This window comes from Chinchilla lanigera, unplaced genomic scaffold (genome assembly GCF_000276665.1).
Source record: "Chinchilla lanigera isolate Chin_1 unplaced genomic scaffold, ChiLan1.0 scaffold00037, whole genome shotgun sequence".
NCBI lineage: Eukaryota > Metazoa > Chordata > Mammalia > Rodentia > Chinchillidae > Chinchilla > Chinchilla lanigera.
Genome location: NW_004955438.1, coordinates 15144551 through 15163537, shown reverse-complemented (window position 1 = coordinate 15163537; position 18987 = coordinate 15144551). Strand labels below are relative to the sequence as shown.

The 18987-nt window shown below is 53.4% G+C and overlaps 1 protein-coding gene across 3 annotated transcripts in view; it reads left to right on the top strand.

Annotated features, from left to right (window-relative positions):
• The window catches only part of Itpk1 (inositol-tetrakisphosphate 1-kinase), a 149739-nt gene that overhangs the window by 94193 nt on the left and 36559 nt on the right, over positions 1 to 18987 (top strand). For all 3 annotated transcript variants that reach the window (XM_013517236.1, XM_005390340.2, XM_013517237.1), the window contains one exon: positions 13259 to 13376. In XM_013517236.1, the coding sequence (XP_013372690.1) occupies positions 13259 to 13376 (118 nt within the window). The remainder of the gene's footprint in view (positions 1 to 13258; positions 13377 to 18987) is intronic.

Sequence of the window (18987 nt, the reverse complement as noted above, 5' to 3'; positions counted from 1 at the left end):
GCAGATGCCAGAGGAGGCAGAATTGGCCACATCCCAGTCCCAGAGGAACAGACCCCATCCTGGGTGACCATGAGGTCAGCCTTGAGATAACTGCTGCTCTGGGTCACAAGGCCACTCCTCCCGTGGTGGAGACAGCCACACAATCAGCCCATTGTGTGCCGAGACTGGGCCAGGCCCACAGTGGGTGGCCGGGAATTGCTCTTTCTGTCACAGGAGAGAGGGTGGTACTTTTTGGTGCTGATAGCTGATTGCACACATTTCCCGTGTGGAAAGGAAGCCTGGGTTCCAGGCGGACCTGCAACTCTGTTTCCACCCAGCAGCCGGGCTGGTCTCTGTACAGCCCAGACGGTGGGCAGCTGGAAGCGGGAGCCTGAGTGGCACGCTGGCCCTGGCCCCCTGTGTGCATGTAGATCAGGTTCATTCAGCTCAGAGTTTGGGGCTTGTGGAGCTTTAGAAATGCAAATGTTTATTAATCTACATTCTCCACAGTTGTAGGAGAGACTTCTATACAGGTTAAGATTTCTCAGCCTCTGTACTGTTTACATCTTGGGCTAGGTTATTTTGTGGTGTTAGGACCTGTCCTGTGCCATCCAGGATGTCGAGTGGCCTGCCTGGCCTCTACTTAGATGCCAGGAGTGCCCCTCACCACAACCCTAGTGTGATGACCAAAAGTCTCTGCGGATACTGGCAGATGTCCAGGGGTGAGTAGTCCTCCCTGGCTGGGCGCCACCGCATTTCTTAAGAGATGGCTTCAGCAGCGTTGAGAGACCAGTGGTGTCAGGAAAGTCCTTCCTGTGAGTAAGCGTAGACACTGAGGCCACGCTGGCCTGGCATCTGGAGTTTAGCGACTGGGACTTCAGGAGGACTGTAGCCTTGTGGGCTTCTTTTCATCAGCACCACCTGCAGCAGAAAGGGCACCTCGTTTTCCGTTCTCCTGGATGTTTTGAGGACATGACTTCCCAACTCATTTCTGTGCCACCGATGCGGGCTGCATGCTACAGTGAAGTCCACTGTGGCTTCCTTTGACCTCATGTAACAGATCACATAGCCACCTCCAGGCAGACTACATGCTGGTCCTCTGCTGACCTTGATCCTGTGGGACTACATAGAGTGAGGCATGAGGTCATCCGCTAGGCCCTCCTTGCACATCCGTACCTGTGAGGGCCCGTGCCCTGTGCCTCGGGCCTCCACATCTCCTGGCCTCACACCTCTACATCCAGCCCTGATCTGTCCGATCAGTCTCTGCATTGATCAGCGAGCTTACTCATTAAAAACTGTTTGGTTCATGCAATCATTCATTCAACCCAAATCTTAATTGGGCACTTATTATGTGCCCAGAATCACATTGCAAATGCAGCAAATAAGGCGGATCAGGTGGACATAGTCCCTGGAGTTGTTTGTGTTGAGTGTGTGCTCCAGTGCACACTTTGGAGAACAAGGATCGTGTACACTAAATGCAAGTAAATAGAACAGAAAGTAGCCCAGCCCCAATTATACCAGGAGAAAACAAATCAAGGCTTCCTTTCCAAACCAGGGACACTCTTGTCACTGATCCTCCCTGAGGAGTTGACACTTGAGATGAGGCCTGAAAGGATAGCACAGAGCCTGTCCCAGAAGTGAGGGGAGATGGGAGCAGATGGAGGGCCCAGTGTCTTCCAGGCCCTTCAGAGGACAGGGCATGGAGGCCCGAGGGCTCAGGGTGATCCCGTGCAGCTGAGCACAGGGGCCGGGGGAGCATGTCCACATCAGTCCGGAGGTAAGGCAGGGGCTTCTAAGGAACCCTGGGCAGGTCTTTGAGGATAGATGAGCTCGCTCTGATGACCTTGAGTTGAACCAGAGTACCATTTTCTAGTTCCCAAGCTCCCCGAGGAGGAAAAGAGCCTGCCTGTAGCAGGGACCAGTGGCAGGACAGCGTCCACCTCTGAACTCTCCCACTGTTTAGATTAGAGTGTGCAGCATCAGATCTGTCTGCAGTGCCTTGTGCTAGGGCCAGAGGCATCTGGCAGGGAGCAGACTGTCCCCTCACACAGCCAGAGCTGCTGGAAACTGGAAGGCCAGGGTGGCTGCAGGCAGAGGCCAAGGAGCCCAGAATCCTCTGGCCCGAGTGGCCTCTGGTAGTTCTAGAGTCCAGCAGCAGTGCAGACCATGTGATTCCAAGGCCCCCTCCTCCCTGGGATTCTAATATAGAAGCTGAGTCCTGGCATGGCCAAGCTCTGGGTGAAGAGGGCAAGGAGGCTGTGGCCACCGAGAAGTCTCTGTATTCTTTGAGAACTGACTGTCAGACGCAGGGCTAGCAAGGATTTGGCCCGGATGTAGGAAAGCTGCCTGAGAGCCACATGTGGTGGTGGTGGGGTGCTCTGCAGGCTCCCCTGAGCAGGTGCTTGCAAGGTGAGGGGAATGAGGGGCTGCTGCAGGGAGTAGGGGAGCCACACTCAATGTGACCTGGGACCAGGTGACCACTGAGACCCCTCTCCCCCCGATAGCCTGTGATCCATGGGTGGAAATCCCAGCTTCTCTTCTCTCCTGTGAGGTGGTGCCTTCTCCGCGTCCCTTCCTGGTCCTGCAGGCCATGTGTGGTCTCTGTTTTCCCTAGTTGCCCAGAGGAGGCAACAAGTACTGTGGCACCAGCACGGAGGGTCTGTGACATCTCTTAGGTGAGCAACCCCAGCCAGGTGCCAGGCCTACCTCTCACCGAGGGGAGACAGAATAGGCTTAGAAGTTTGGTGCCAAGATCCGGGGACAAAAAGGGAGGCATTATTTCAGTAAAGGGTCAGGAAGGAAAGGAGAGATTACTTGACTCAGAACAACAGCATTCAGCTTCCATCCAGCGCCTCCGTAGCCCTCAAGGTTAAGTTTTGGCCAGGGTGACATTTTTCACAGGCTTTTGTACCAGCTCTTGAAGAGCAGCTTCTCCCCGTGGAGTACATGCTTCTCCCAGTCCCAGCTCATTCTGCTCTTTGCAGGTAGCTGAGCCTGCCAGGTATGTGATGCCTCTGTCCATCTAGAAGGTGACCTAGGTGGATGGTTGTGGGAGATGTCTGCCTTGGGGATGGGGGTGCCTGTGCCCTGGAATGAGTGCACACAACCACACAGCGAGGGGGCCCCTTTTGTTTTTCTGGGGCTTAGACTCCAGCTCAGGCCCCACAACCTTAGCTAGCACCTTCCTCTACCTGGAATGCAGCTTCCCTCTGCCCTGCTGGTGGTGTGGGTTATATGTGGCCAGGGCCTGGTGCTCCAACTTCCCCTGGTCCTTTCTGAGCCCTTTGCTCTGTGATCATTCCATTTACTGCCGGAATGATGGTGGGTTATTAAAAGCTTTCTACTCCAAGGAAGTGTCCCTTACCCTTCTTGAGCACTCCAGTGTCTCGCCGACCTTTCTTCCAGCTTGCAACTGTGAGTCCACATGGGCCTTGTGATTCTGATGGTGTCCATAGATATGCCTTTCCCTGTGGCATCCCTGGGTAGCTCTCCGCAGTCCTGTACTAGGTGACACATGTTGCATTGCCGAAGACATTTGTGGTCCACATTTCTGCTGCCCTCTTGGGAGGCAGCGCCGGTTCCAGTGGCCCTGAGCCTTTTCAGAGTTCCTATGTATGGGACACAGATGTTCTTCCTTTGACAACTAAAACGTCTTTCGTGTGGGATCCTTGGAATCACTGGCATGCTAGTCATTGCAGGCTGCCTTGTCCTCCTGACAGCTGCGTGTTAAAGGCCCTGCCATCCTTTCCTGACCAGTTCTGTCCTGATGGGCATTAGGACATTTCTGATCATGTTCTAGTAACGTGCCATGGTGACTGCCCTGGTACGTACGTCTCTGTACGTATTGCCGGATCTGGGAGTAAATACTTAGGAGTAGAAATGCTGAGTTTGCACATTCTTAATTTTGGCTGTTGCTGGATTTCTCTCCGTAGAAGCCATACCAGTTACACTCCCACCTGCCACGTGCTGGTCCATTTCCCACCGCTTTCTAATTGGTTTATTTTGGCCTGGAGTCCTGGCAGGTTGGAGGGCGCCAGGATCCTAGCAATCTCCTGGTCTTCCCTGTTGGTTTTGCTGTTGGATGCCCAAGCAAGGGAGGGTTAGCGAGTCTCGCTGAGCGTGCCTGACCTTGAACTTGGGCCCCCTTGCTCCTTTCTCTTTTATACCCCTGTGCTGACAGGGTCTGACCACTCCAGCCTGAGCTCATGAGTTTAAACCACAGGACTGAGGAGTAAATAGGCCTGGGACAGATTGCGTTGTAATTTTCTTCTTGCCAGCCCTGCCAAATCACAAAGACGGTATTGTGCAGGAGGTCAAGGCGGCCCATCAATCCTTTCGGAACAGTGAAGCCCAGCACACAGGCCCCTGAGGCCAGCATTGGTCTGACACCCTGCCAAGGCATGTCTCTTCCAAGCTCCATTCCCTGGCCTTGCACACTGCTGGACTGGTCACTCTAATGCAAAGATCGCCCCAAACCCCGTCAAGGACCCTGTTGCTTTAGGATCAAGTCCAGATTTCTTGGCTGGCCTGTCTCCAGCTGTTCTCCTGCCTGCACCCTTAGTTTAACTTTCTTCCTTAAGATCTGTGTCTACCCTAGCTATGCCAGACCCCTGGCAGGTCTCTGGGTGTGCTGGGCTCCCTCTCCCCAGCCTCTGCGTTTGCTGTCCTTTTGCTTGGAGTGCCCTTTCTCCTCCTGGCCCACGCCTGTGACCCTGTGTAATTCAGCATGCTCTCTTTGGTCTCAGTAACCTCTCCTGCATTTTCCCTAATGGCCAGAATAGTTCCTTTGACCCTGTGCATCCCTCTGTCCACACTCCCTGCCCAGCAGCCCCACTCAGCCCCTCAGCTCATCTGCCACTTGGGAGTCCCCATGAGGGTAGCTATGACGCGGCCGTTCTGAAGCTGAGTGAGTGCCACGTACGCTCACACATGCATGGGTGTGTGCTCATGCACACACAGACACACACACGCCACAGCACACAGACACACCTGACAGGCTGGTGTTGTGGTGTTGTATGCTCTGGGGGGCCCCAGCCTGGGTGCTCAGGCTCTAGAGATCTCCCCAGAATACCTATGAGGGTGGATTAAGACCAGAGTGCCTGCTGACCGGAAGCTCAACTCTCCCAGGGAGCCATTTTAGCAAAGTTAGAAAAGAAGTAGTAGGGCTGGGGATACAGCTCAGCGGCATAGCACTTACCCTAGCAAGCACAAGGTCCTGAGTTCACTTCCTGGTACCAATAAATGAGTGAGTGAATAGAAGTAGTAAGGAAAATGCCCCCAGCATACCAGGCCCAAAGCCAGGAGAAAGATTTAGGGGAGGACAGCCTTAGGGGACAGTCTTGCCTGGGCTAGTGGCCAGCACCTGGCCTTGTGTTCGTCCCTCTTGCTCCCTGCAGCAGCCCGTGTGAATGTGTGCTTCAGTGGCCTGCAGGCAGTGCGGAGAGCAGGCCCAGGCTGCTGAACCCAGAGGTCTCTAGTGAGCAGAACAGTGTCAGTTCAAGGACTCAAGAACTTTTTTTGGTGTGTTCATCAGACCACAGGATCACAGAATCTAGAACATAAGAGCAAGAGAAAGAATAAATTCTGACAGCTTCCTGGTACAAATGGGAAAACTGACGTACAAGTAACTCAAGTGACTTTCAGAAATGCAGAGTTGGTGGCAGTCCTAGGACTTTGCCCCAAGTTTCATGACTCTGCCTTTGTCTCAACGTGCAGTGTCTCAGGATCCTCGTGTCGGGACTGGGTCCAGCCAGATACAGCTGGACCAAAAGTCATGGTCTGCCAGTGATCGGAAGGCAGAAGCCTTGGCTGACTGCCAGCACCTGTTGCACAAGCTGCACACTGCAAGGCTCAGTGATAGACACTGGGAATGGCGCCCTGCTTGGCTGGCGTGGTGGTCCCATCCTGGCATAGACTGGATCCTGGCATAGCTTTCTTGACTCTTGAGAGCCCAGCTCCAAGACTTATCTGCATGAACCTCTAGCTCCTGCCCTGTGCCCATCCTAGCTGCCTGGCACGCTCTGCTACACCAAGGCGCCCAGGCCTATGTGGATCCCTCAGGTCTGTCTGTGGCCTGTGGTCTTTGGGAAGGTGTGACAAGTGGGCAGGTGTTCGAGAGGTGCTGGGAGGGCCTTTCCTGGGGCGGTGCTTGGCCCTGGGCTTGGTTGACATCAAGGCCATCAACAGTGGCTCACTTCGTAGCTTCAGCGGCCTGCGAGAGGGTCCGCTGGTGGTCCTGCCCAGACAGCATTGCTTGGCATGGCTCGCCGTGTCATCCTCACATGGCCCTGGCTTCCTTGGGGCAGGGCTCACTCTCTGCGGAGCTGCGCTGGAGCCCATCAGTCCTCCTCTGCAAGGCCCACTCCTCCTTCTCTAGGCTCCACCGTGCCCTCTTGTGTCCAGTGCCGTGCCACCCTGACACTGCTAAGGATTCTGCACACGCCCCTCTCTCTGTGCCATGTGGGTCCTCCCTCTGTGGACTGTGACATCTGGTTGTGTCACTTACATATTCTCTCACGAGGTGTGTAGCTCTCATTTGCGAGAGCTCACCTTACTCAGGTTGGGAACAGTTGCTGGGTGCTAGTCCAGCGGTGGGTGGCCCAGGATGAGCCAGGGTGGATGGAGAGGCAGCTGGAACTGCAGCCTTGGCTTTGCAAGCCTTGCCGTGTGACCTTGACCTAGGTGCTGTTCCTCCCTCTGGGAAGACGGACTGGATTGAGGGCCCTTTGGTCTTTGCCAGTGCTGGTCGCTCCTAGGAGCTGCCAGGCCACAGTCCTCTGTCAGGTTACCAGGATTCAAGGAACACTTCCTGAAGATGCAGTGGAGTACTTCTGGCCCAGCTAGAGTAGAGTAGGCCCTCCTAGTCCATCCTCTACCCAGGACCCTGGAGCCAAATCCCTGCTGGTCCACTTTTTCAATGGGAGGTCCCTGGCTAGGCACTGAAGTGCTCAGAGTCCTAGTTTCTCTCTGCATAAAGGAGCTGACACCAAGACCACCTTTGTGGGGTGGCCCTGTGAGGGGAGGCTGTCTTCTCCTGCAGTGTGTAGAACTGTGGCCTGTACATGGGAACAGTGAAGAGCAGTTACCTCCCTCCAGAGTCTTGCCAGATCCGTCATAGTGCCAGGCCTTAGGGGTCAGAGGCTGCCCAGCCCTCATCCAGCCCTTGATGTGGGAGGCGTGAATGCAGAGGCCAGCCTTTGAGGCCATCAGCCACAAGTTTTGGGCTTGGACAGCAATCTCAGGAGGAACTGGAAGGGGGAGATGATGCTGAGTAGGCCCAGGGTCCCCTCTGAGTAATTTTTAACAGCCATAAAGAAGTAACTTCAGTTCTTTTGTGGAGGGGTCCTTCCTCCAGCACTGTCTTGGTGGCCAAGTGCTAAGACTCAAGTTCTGACTCATGGAGCCTTGGATGGGCCTGCTGGTCTCTCCTGGGCATGGGTGCAGGTGCGTCTGGATGCCATCGTGTGTCAGTCCAGAGTCAAACGAGCCTCTGGATTCTGTAGTCCCTTTGGGTATGGCACAGAGGTAGTTGTCCCCAGGTAATGGGCTGCAGTGGCTGTAGAGAAGCCTGGTGTGATCGTGCCATCCTTGGTCTGTGCCATCAGTATTCATATCTGTAAGTTAGCAGCTTGATGGACTTTGTCTGACCAAATCTACTGTATACCTAGCACCAGGTGGTTCCCCAGAGCCAGTCACGCTTCCTGTTGCTCTCCACTCTGCGTTCTTGCTTCCTTTTCTTACTGTCAGGACTCAGCGGCACTCTGTTTACACTGGTCAAAACTGCCGCATCTCCTGCCTTCTGCAGGTATCCTCACTTCCAGGTGGCAGCCAGGATCTGTGTTGGTTTCCTTTGCCGTGTAACAAGTTATTGCCAACCTGGCAGCTTAAAATGCCACACAGTTATCTTTTCACAGCCTCCGTAGGTCAGACACCTTGGCCCAGGCCAACCAGGGTCCCTGCTTCAGGGTCACACCAGGCTGCAATTACATGTGCTGGTTAGTGTGTGTCTTATTTGAGGTTTCACTGGGGAAAGGTCTGCTTCCCTCAGTTTGTGGGCAAAATCCTTTTCCTTGCAGCTGTTGGACAGAGGCTTCCAAGTTCTTGCTGGAACCCTCAGTATCCAGGGGCTGCCTGGTCCCTTGTGCACGGCTTCTGCAGCAGGGCTTCTTACTTACGTGTTGACATCAAGATGCACCCAAGCTCAGGAAGCCCCAAAGTCAGGAGCAAGGAAAGGGGTTTTACTGCAGGCCTAGAAGCCTCTAGGTCCTGCTTGTAAGCTCCTCACAGCGTTCTCCTTCACCTTGCAGAGAAGGGAAGTAAGGTTCCTTTGCTCCCATCCCCTAGCTGAGAGAGAGATTTCCCAAGCTGTCCATGAAGCCAGAGCTTCCCAGTCCTGTTGTAGATCGCACAAGCCCGCTGGGCCCCAGGCTCGCACAGCCTGGTGGCAGGCTCTTGGCCCCTGGGTGTGTGTGTGGGGTAGAGCTTGCCACTGTGAAGGGAGTGAGCTATTAGATGGAACAGGCTGCAGCCAGGAACCTGTCTCTGATAGAACTCCCAGAGTCTCAGGGTCCTAAGAAAAAGGCAGAGAAACCCTGCTGTCCTCACTTGCTGTTGGGGGACCCACAGGTGAGTGGAGGTGCTTCCAGACCTGCCGGGGCTTCTGGTTATGCCCAGGGGTCCCTCCTGGCTCTAGCACTTGGCAGTGCCTAGGCACCTCTGCCTGGGAGGCCATGTACAAGCTCTTACTGGGGACATCAGGCCTTCAACCTATAGAATTTGCCACTCTGAGAATGCCCAGTTAGCCATTTTTGCCCCTTCTCCTGCTTGTGCTTTTAGTATCATAGCTCAAAAGCCATTGTTTAAGGTTGCAAAGATTTTTGTCATTGTTTTCTTCTGAGAGTTTTACAATTTTAGCTCTTACCTCATAGGATTTTTTCTGTTAAGAGAGGTGGTGCCTGAAAACCATTTTATCCATCAGTGTGCGTATAACAAGTCTTCGGTAAGGCAGCAGGTTTTATTATTATTGATAATTTTTGATATTTTTCCCACTTTCCCATAATTACTCTGTCATTATCTCCCATGTGGGTAAATGCCTCCTAGGCCTTCTAGAATGATGGTGTTGGTATTTGAGTCGCTGTGGCCCAACTTGGGGTATAGAGCGGAAGAAGATCTAGTCACCTCCTCGCTATTTTTTGCAAACTGTGTGTTGCAGAAAGTATGGAAGGACCTGAGGCGAGGGCCAGCCGCCAGCTACTCCTACCCACCCTGTGTTCCCCTGCGTGCACCTGCTTCTCCTCAAGCCTGGCACCTTATTTGGAAGCAAACCCTAGACACCATAATCTGTAAATTACTTGCATGTGAATCTAAGAAGTGAATCACCACTTTCTAGAAAGGTACCTACTGTTTTGGGGAGGTTAGCTCAGGCCAGTGGCTTCTGAAAATCTGGAGGGTGAGTGCCCCAGGCGAGTACCTCTCCTGCCTCCTGGGACAGTAGAGTGACCCCTTTCTTGGTGTAGTGGCCTCCTCTGCTGGGACCAGAGCTGTCCCTAGAGTGGCACTGCCTGGGGCCTGCGCTGCCATGGGAGGACCATGCCATGCTCCAGGCATCAGCAGAGTTCCCTGTTCTAAGCACAAGGCTGGCATCCCCTCAGTCTGCTGGGTAGGGCAGGAGAGGGTGAGTCCTGAGACCTTGTGTCAGATTTAGCTTTAAAAGTCCCAGAATCATAGGAATTGTTTTTTGTTTCTACAAAGTTCTTTCCTATTCCTGATCTCCTTGATGCCTAGAGCAGTCCCCTGTACAGGCAGCCTTATTAGGATGCATGTTAATGCACTCAGAATCTCAGAGACTTGTTCTGGACAAAGAGGATATGGGAGAGGTGGGATTTGAACCTGGGGCTTCTGATGGCATTCTTTAGAGCACATTCTTGTGTCTTGCTCCCTGCCTGGAAGGACTGCAGAGGATATAGTACCTCTCATATTCCTCTTGGTCCTCTCATTTGGCTCAGGTTCACAATGAAAACACCTTGACCCCAACGCCACAGAGGTCCAGGTACCTGTGCCAGCTTCATTCCACAGGGCTGGGGGAGCTTATGATCTGGTGGGCACCTGACTGGCCTCTGCCTCTTTGTCCCCTCTAATGGTTGGACTTCACCACTCCATCCTGGCCCAGGACTGTACAGGAAGCCAGGCCCCCCTGTGAATTTCCAAGAGTACTCTCTGCGTATTCCTGGGCAGGCCCTCCAGGGAACATGTGTTTATTATTTGCCATGGAGACAGTTTGGGCCTTTCTTTCAATAATTTGTTTGGTAATTCTAAGAGACTTGTGAAAAATGCATGAGGCCTTCAATACAATAGATAAGCTGAAAAGCTTGGAAGAAAATCCACTTGTGGATAGCAGGGAGAATGGAAAAACTCTTTGCCTGCTTCCTTCCCTCCCGAGGGGGATCTGTTTAGGAGCGATTCTTCTGTTAGTGCCAGGCTTGCATCCCACATGCAAAGCTTGCTGGCGCCTGCTTGTCAGATATTTTGCTCCTTTGATTTCATGTGGCTTCTTTCCCTCCTGAGTTTGGCTTAAATTCGCATCTTGATTCTGGGTTCTCTCTTTAAAGGTCACTGCCCTCATGCATACCCAGGAACCAGTGTCAGCTCCGTGTTCCTCAGCAGCTGGAGGATGCACCTGTTGGGCCTGGGGTGGGGGTCTTTGGAGGGGAGGACGGTGAATGCCTGTGCTGTAAGTGGCTCAGCTGCTAGGGAGAGTGAGGCTGTCCCAGCAGGGTGAGCATCTCTGATATTATCCCCTTGGTGAAGGAGAGCAGCCCACGTGTGGCCCTGTGGTGCCTCTAGCAAGTGGTCCGCATGCAGCCCTAAAGGCCACTTCCATAGGTACTGCTTCTCGGGTTTTAAATGGCAGACTTGACGTCATCCTTACGAGGACCTTTTAGGTCATCCGCATAACTTGTCATGTGGAAGATGAGGAATCAGGGATCAGAGACGCCCAATGATTTGCCCAAAAGTGACACGAAGTGGCAAGCCTGGGAACCTTGGTCTCTTGATTGCGAATCCTCTCCCTGCTGCACTATGCTGCTCTTGGTTGGTTGGGGGAGGGGGTTGGGGAGCTGCAGGCTTTCAGTTCCTGGCCCAGAGTGTGGACCTGATGGTGTGGCTAGTGGAGCAAAGTGTAAAAGGCTTTCACTCATCTGCACCCATGTGATGCCCAGCACCATCAGCGTGTGTGTGATGTTTTTTGACTGGTTGGTCTTCTGACGTTAGGATGGTGGTGTGATTTATACATGTACGTGTACGTGTGAGGCATTGTGGGGGGTTTCTCTTTAATGAGGGCTCTTGTGGAATGAGAGCCTGGTCTCAAAGAGCACACCAGTTAGCTTTCTGTTACGCTTATAAAATACCTGAGAGAAACACTTTAAATGGAGGAAAGATTTATTTCAACTCATGGTTTCCCAGGTTTCAGTCCATGGCCACTTGGCTCCATTGATGCTGAGCCTGTGTGAGGTGGCACATGGTGGTGAAAGGGCATGGTAGAGGAAAGCTACTGACTTTATGGTGGCCAGAGGAAAGAGGGCCAGGAGACAAGATACAGCCCCTAAGGATATGCCCTCAGGGACCTACTCCCTTCTGTTAGGGCTCACCATGAAGTTTTTATCACTTCCTAATAACAGTCCATCAAATTATGAACCCAGTGATAGCATCGTCCATTGGTGGAGTCAGAACCCTCCCCCATGATGCAGAAGCCCCACCGTGGAACACTGCTGCATTAGGAGCAGAGCCTTCAACACATGTGCCTCTGGGGAACATGTATCCAAGCTGTGACAAGCGCTGATAAAGGGATGATGCCGGGAGAGATAGGTACCAGTAGCGGGCAGCCCCCACAGGCCAAGCTGTGGTCAAAGCCCTATGCATGACAGTATGGCCTAAGGGCAGCTCCAGATAAATCTTCCCCAGGAAGCCGCTAGGGCACCCCCACAGACGTTCTGTTTATGTTCCGCATCAGTTGCCTGGTCCCTTTTGTACAAGCAGCTGGTTGGTGGCCCAGGTGACCCGCTGAGGGTCGCATCTCTAAGGGGGAGGAAGAAGCAGTGAGCATGGTTTGTGATCTGCATTTAGGTCCGCGACACATGGATAGTGAGGGAATCCTCTGAGGGGTGGCAGCAGGTGAGTCCCAAAGAAGTCATCAGAGTGGGGACCAGTGCAAGGCCTTCCCTCACCGGTACCACCTAGTGGGGAGGGAAGTTTCTGAACACTCAGAGCAGATGCTGTGGTGTAGAATACAGGGGAGACAGATGCCAGGCAAGATGTGGGTCTGAATGTCTGGCACTCACCAAGTGCTCCTAAAATGATGACTAGGACCAAAAGCAGCTCCCTGAAAAAAAATTGCAAATAGGTCTCTCTTTCTTTGATAAGGTTTACAAGAAAAGAGCGCTGTGCGTGCTTTTCTCCTCACCTGCTGGTCTCACAGACTAGTGTGTGGGCCAGGTGGCAAGGAGGGCACATTGCGGGACGAGGGGTGGGGTGGAGGGTGCGGGATGGAGCGACAGAAATACCTGTATCTTCACATGGTTCTCTGGTACATTCCTTTAAGACTGATGTCAGTTTCTCCTGAAACTGACTGTGTCAGTTTCTCTTGCATTTCCATTGTGCCTACCGTGAAGCTGGTAGGTACTGAAGGGAAGTCCCTGGGTGTTGATTCCTGTTCTCCATCACACCTCCCCACAGTTTCTCACAATCCCACCATTCTCTCCTTTTTCCCCTTGCCCTGCCTTAGAATCCTTATCAGCACAGGGTGCTGGGCACTCCCAGAGTGTAATCAGCACCTGGAGCAGACTGGTTTCAGGTGAGGCTATATCCAGGGGACAAGCAACCTGGCTAGAACCTGGTTGTTCTTCTGTTCTTGGCTCTGTTTTCTGAGCTTACACCTCAATTAGGCCTTCCCTTAAGTTCCTCTGGGGACTGCTTATAGGCACCTAGTCTCCATGCTTCTTCTGTGAGACTGAGAGTATTCTCTCAGAATTCCTAGCAAGGGACCTGAAGGGAAGTCCCTTCCCTTCAGTACCTGAGCCTGGTTGTGTTTGGATGGGCTCAGGGTCACATTTCCTCTCCTAAGGCAGCAGCCTGGGGATACTCTGATTGGTCTAACCAAGGTCACATGACAAGGGAAGGGACAAGACAGGCATGAATGCATGGAGGACTTGAGGGATAAAATCTTGTCTGTTCCTTGTGTCAGTCCCACCCTTCCTGTCTGACCCGTGGTGTGCTTTCCTTTCAGGAGTACATCGACGCACACCCAGAAACCATTGTCCTGGACCCTCTCCCTGCCATCAGGACCCTGCTGGACCGCTCCAAATCCTACGAGCTCATCCGGAAGATTGAGGCCTACATGAAAGGTATAGGCATGCATGTTCAGCATCTGTGGCAGGCAGCCCACCCCTGCGGTCATGGGAGGTCATGGCATGGGGTGGGGGCGTGGGGACTTGTCTGTGTAAACACTTGGCATGGAAAGTGCTTGGGTTTTGTCAGGCACAGTGGAGGTGCCCTGCAATTGTCCTCTATGACCACAGAGTTAGGAAATAAAAGCCTCAGCGCGCTCTTTGGGAGAGTGGCTCTGACCATAGAGAAGATTTGGTTTAGCTGAATTCCTGGTGGTGATGCAGTGTCCTGATAACACGGGAGTCAGGGAGCATGAGTCTAGGGAGTAGGTAGGCTGCAGGTGGGCAAGTAGACTTATGTAATCAGGCAAAGGAGGCAAACAGAAATTAGGACCGTTTCACGAAATCCATTGTCTGGGTTACGCCCTCATTGCTGGGACAAAATACCCAACACCCACAAGTTAAACAAGGAAAGGTTTATTTTAGCTGACAGTTGGTAGAGGTTTTAGTCCCTATTCAGCTGGCTCCAAGGCAGGGTGGCATGGCGGAGGAATGTCAGAGGAGAAGCAGTCCATGGCAGGGCAGGCAAGAGGCAGCAGCAGAAGCGAGCCTGCTTTTCCTTTTTATCCCAAACAGGCTACAAACCTTTTGTGTGGTGCCGTCCATACCCACGGTGAGGCTTCTGTTATCAATAAATCCATTCAGGCGCATCCAGAACTACGCTAGTTCCAATCAGTGCACTAATTTAGTATCACACACCCTTACTCCCAGTGGCATACACCCTAAATCCAATATCACACAACCATCACCCAGCTGCCTCCCACAGACCCCTGCTATAAACATATGAGGCTTTGGGGGAACACTAGATACAGGCCACAGTACTCAAACACAGGTAATGTGGCTGCTGGGCTTGTGGAGTACACTCTGTTCTTGGGGAGTACACTCTGGTCTTGTGGTGGGAGCCTCCCTCTTAGCTGTGGGCCTGTACTAGGTGTAGGCTCTGATCCCCAAGGACTGCTCTCCCCACTCAGCCCCAACCAAGGAGCAGGGCAGCTCCAGAAAAGTCTGGACTGGCAGCCTTTTCAAAGTATGTGCATATATGTGCAGGGCTCTGGGAAATTCTTGTTAACAGTAACCTTCTGGCATTCTTTGTATGAACCCACTTTCCCTGCTGAGAGCTCTTGTTTCATTTTAAGGGAAAATGATTTGCCCAGACCTTTTGGCTCACTGCACCATGTGGCTAAGCCTCCTCCTCATGTTCCCTCTTTCATTGCTCTAGTGAGCTTGATGAGCCTGCCCATTTTGCAGATGCAACTGCACCAGCTGACTTTTTCTTACTATACTCAATGACCTGAAATAGGCTACCTTTATAAAGTAAAGAGGTTTCTTCACACAATTTTGGAGGCTGAAAGTCTAAATATTATAGCACAGGCTGTAGCAAGTCCATCCCTTTATCCCTTGTCTGCTTTACCACACCAATGGTGGCAGTATGCAGAAGGAGGTAGATAATTATCTTTTCGTTATGTGTTTTCTTTTTCTTTTTCTTTTTTTTTTTGGGGGGGGGGCCTTTTTGAGACAGGGTCTCACTATGAAGTTCAACACTAGCCTTGAGCTCACTTTGTAGCCCGTGCTGGTCTTGAACTTGCAGTGATCCTCCTGTCTCAGCCTCCTGAGTGCTGGGATTATAGGTGTGTGCTACCACGCCCTGTTTGATAATTACATTTTGAACCAGGAGCACAGAGGATGGGTAGGCCAAGTGTGCCCCTTTATCATAGCCCTCTGTGAGAACTGCCCCACAGCCCAGTGACGTAAGGACCTCCCAGTAGGCTCCACCTCTTAAAGGTTCCACTACCTATCAGTACTGCCATCCTGAAGGCCAAGCATCCAATCACAGGAACCTTTGAGGGGTGGGCACACACCATAACCGATCATAGCAGAGGCCTTTAGGGCTGCACAGACATGCTGAGATCACACAGCTCAGGCCAGCATCAGCCGGCCTCTACCTCTCAGGCTCCCAACTTCTAGCACTCATACTTGACCCTTGTGTCCATGGCCAGAGGTGCTGGATCTGGCAAGCACCTGAGGCCCTGGCCACGAGGGTGACCAGTCCTGAGAGAGTGACTGTACTCTAGGGAGGAGCTGGGTGCTAGGCCTGGCAGACCTATAAGGGTGTGGAGGCTTCATTCCCTGGGTGTCTGACACTCACCAGATGGTGTGGTACAGGAGGATAGCTCCCAGGTCCCCCGCGTGGGCAGGCCTGCTTAGCATGCCAGCAGCCTTGCTTCCTTGAGTCTGGGGTGGTCTATATTCCTTCCTTGTGTGGGTCCAGAATCCCAGGTGAGGGTTGGTTCTGGGAGGAAATTGGCCTCATTCCAGAAGGTGTTTGTTGGACACTGTAGGTGCCAGGAGAATAGTGTTCCATGCAAGAAGCCCTAGCCAGTGGAGCAAGACAGCAGGTTGATAGCCACATCTGATGTCCTTGAACAGTGAATTAGAAGTGATGGTTTGGGGGCTGGGAAGCTGCTACTAAGGGCCTTTTTCAGAGGTAAAAGATCCTAGAGGGAACCAGATGAAGGATAGACTGAATCTGGGCCCCAGCTGGCCTTGTGGTCTTGGATAAGTCGCTTTCTCCAGCCCAGCCTGTGTTCTGGAAGGGTGTGAGGATAACTGGGATGACACCTACAGAGATTCAACGTACTGCATGGCCCACTGGGTCACTTGGGGACAGCAGCCATGTTGCTCCTGCTCCTGCTACCATGGCAGGGCCCAGGCATCTGGGTTAGGTTATAAAGCCTATGTCAGATTTTTGGGAGTCAAAAATCAGGGCTCAGTGGGTGGATCAGGGTTGAGCCTGGGCCTGGGGAGCAGGTGTGCACAGTGTGGAAGAGGAGCAAGAGAGTGCAGTGTGCACTAGAAAAAGCACGGGAGTGACAGGCAGAAGGTCGGCTGCAGGGAATGCACATGAATGCGTGCACACGCACACCCCCCGTGTGCCTGGCTCCAGAATTAGGCCTGTCTGGGCCCAGTGAGGAGTCACATTGGGATTCTGAGCCAAGGGACGGGGAGAGCCCCCGTTCGGTTGGTGTTACACTGACCACTCCCTCTGCTGCAGTGTGGAGGCCGGGTTGCCCAGAGCAAGGTCCCACAGGGAAGTGGAGGAGCCTGAGAGGGGAGGTCAGCTCGGGGATGTGGTTGGCAAAAGACCCACCTTGGCCCGTGTGACTGTCCAGTGGGGTGACCCTACCTCCTCCTGGCACAGAGGTTTCTCCCTGTGCCTTCCCCAGCCCCTTGCGAAGGCTGGCATACAAAGCCTTGGGGCCCTGGGACCTGGGGCCACTCCCCAGCAGGCCCCATAGAATGGCCATCTGTCCCCTGCCCTCTTAGGGCATTGGAGGGACCCTTGGGAATCCCATGCATGGCTCCTTTCCTGAGTGGGATTTTTCTTCCTAAACACCAGCTTGTCTTCAGTCCCTGATTTTGCCCCCTTACTTGCCTTGCTGGTTGAGAGGAAGGTGAGTGCTCACATCACTCGCTTGCACCCCTCTGCAAGCTGGTGCCAGCTCGTGCGAGCTGAGCTCCCTCTCAGGCTGGCCCTTTGGATCAGGCCTGTGCCTTCTCACACCGGGGAGCTCACTCTCTGGCCATGGGTTCTTGTTTGTATGGAATCAAAGGTGGAGACATGGGCCCTGGCCTGGGAGTCTGTGGGGGCGAGGGTGAAACAGAGGCTCAGGAGACTTAGGGCCGCTTCAGGCAGGCTCTCTGCCTTGTGAGGAGCTTCCTCCCTGGGTGTCCTAGAGAGGGGGTCTTGGATGATAAGGACTGAGGGTGTGGCAGCTCAGGCTGCAGACGGGGCAGTGTGACAAGCGCAGCTGGGAGACATGGCATGGGACGTCTGGCCAGAGTGCAGCAAGGGACACGTCCTTGGTTGGTATTGCAGGCACCGGCACTTGTGAGTGAGGGGATGAGGACTTAGGTGCACATGTGGTTGGTGACAGCTTCTGGCGGTCATCACCTGTGTGCCTTCGAGGGGTGGTACCTGGGTCCTAGGCCTTCCACAGTGGTCCACACCCAGTCTCAGGCTCAGGGGCTGGTTGACAGGGCTCAGGCAGGGGCTATTATGCTGAGTCCATGAGCCCTCGGTCTTGCATGTCACCTGCTCAGGAGCCTCCTGCTGCAGGATGTGGAAGGGTCCTCCTAGAGAGCTTGTTCACTGAACCCGGAAGCAGGCCTGGTCCTAAGCTGACAGGACTTGTTGAGGGGCTGTGAAGGCGGCATCTGGATTTTTCTTACTGTGTTTGCGAACCCTAGCTTGTATTCTTCCATAGGCTGGGACTTCCTGGAGCTTTTCCTGCCCACGAGGGGACTGCTCGGCTGGCAGCACTGCTGGCTAGGTCTCCTCTAGTCACCGTCCTACCCTTTCTGCAGATGCAGAGCCGCCCTGGAGGCACATGCTTGGTGCTCCTGCATCCCACTGCCTGCTATTCCTGGAGGCATGCGGCCCTCTTAGGCATACTGTAAACGGACATAATTACCCTTGAAGTTCCTGATAATTATAGCAATCCAAGCAACCCTGCCTTTGTGTTGGGAGGAGGGGCTTGGCGAGCCTTTCTGAGCTGTCAGCTTCCCCTGGGCTGAGGCACTTTCCCTGTGTTCAGAGAACCCAGGCTTCGGGGCAGACCAAGCTGGGAGGCTGTGCCAGGACTATGTGGCCCCTAGTACGTAGGGCAGAGTGGTGACCCCTACCTGTGTCCCAAGGCAGAGCACTTAAACCAGGGTCCACAATCAAGTGGGCCCTTATGTCCATGTGGAGCAGCCACTGTGGCAGCCCTTCCCACTTGAGCATCAGGGAGACGGATAAGGTTTGCCGCCCGGAGCCCCAGGCTCACGTGAGTACCTGGTGTCCTATGTGTGGTCAGGGCTACTTCCATCCCACATTCTCAGAGCTCCCCTTCTTGTCACTGAGAGATGGAGGGCAGCGTGGTCCTTTCTCTGCCTCACAGCTGCCAGCCTCCAACCTACCCACATAGTTAGCATGCAGGTTGGTGCAGCAGCAGGGAACTAAAATAACAATGGTTTAGATAAGGTTGAATTCCCTTTCTGATATCAAGGCCCAGGGGAAGGTCGTCCCTCACTGTGTGCAGGGGCAGGGGCCCAGGCTGCTTCCATCTCTCATTCTCTGGTAGGATGGCCCTCTTGGTCCACAAGGGAAGCTAAGCCTCCAGCCATCACATCCAGATCTAGATGTTAGGATAGAAAGCCCTAGTTTCTTGTAAGGAAAGATTCTGGAAGCTGCACTGTGTTGCTTTTCTCATGTCACTGGCCAGAACTAATCCCATGCCGAGCTGCTAGGGAGTCAGGAAGTGGAGCCCTCAGTCTGGGTAGCCCTATGCTCAGCTGAAATTTGGGAGTTGGATCACTTGCCAGAGAAGGGCTAGAATAAATTTTGAGGGAACACTAAAGGTCTGCTACACCCCTTCCCAAGATATGGGCTCCTGCTTTTGGGGACCCTCCTTGCCCACGTGGAAAGGGCATTTGGAATGACCATTCCTCCTCTGGCTGGCCACGGGTATGGCCTTAGCCCTTGAACTCAGGAGCAGTCCCTTCCGTGCAGCAGCTAGAAACCATGAGA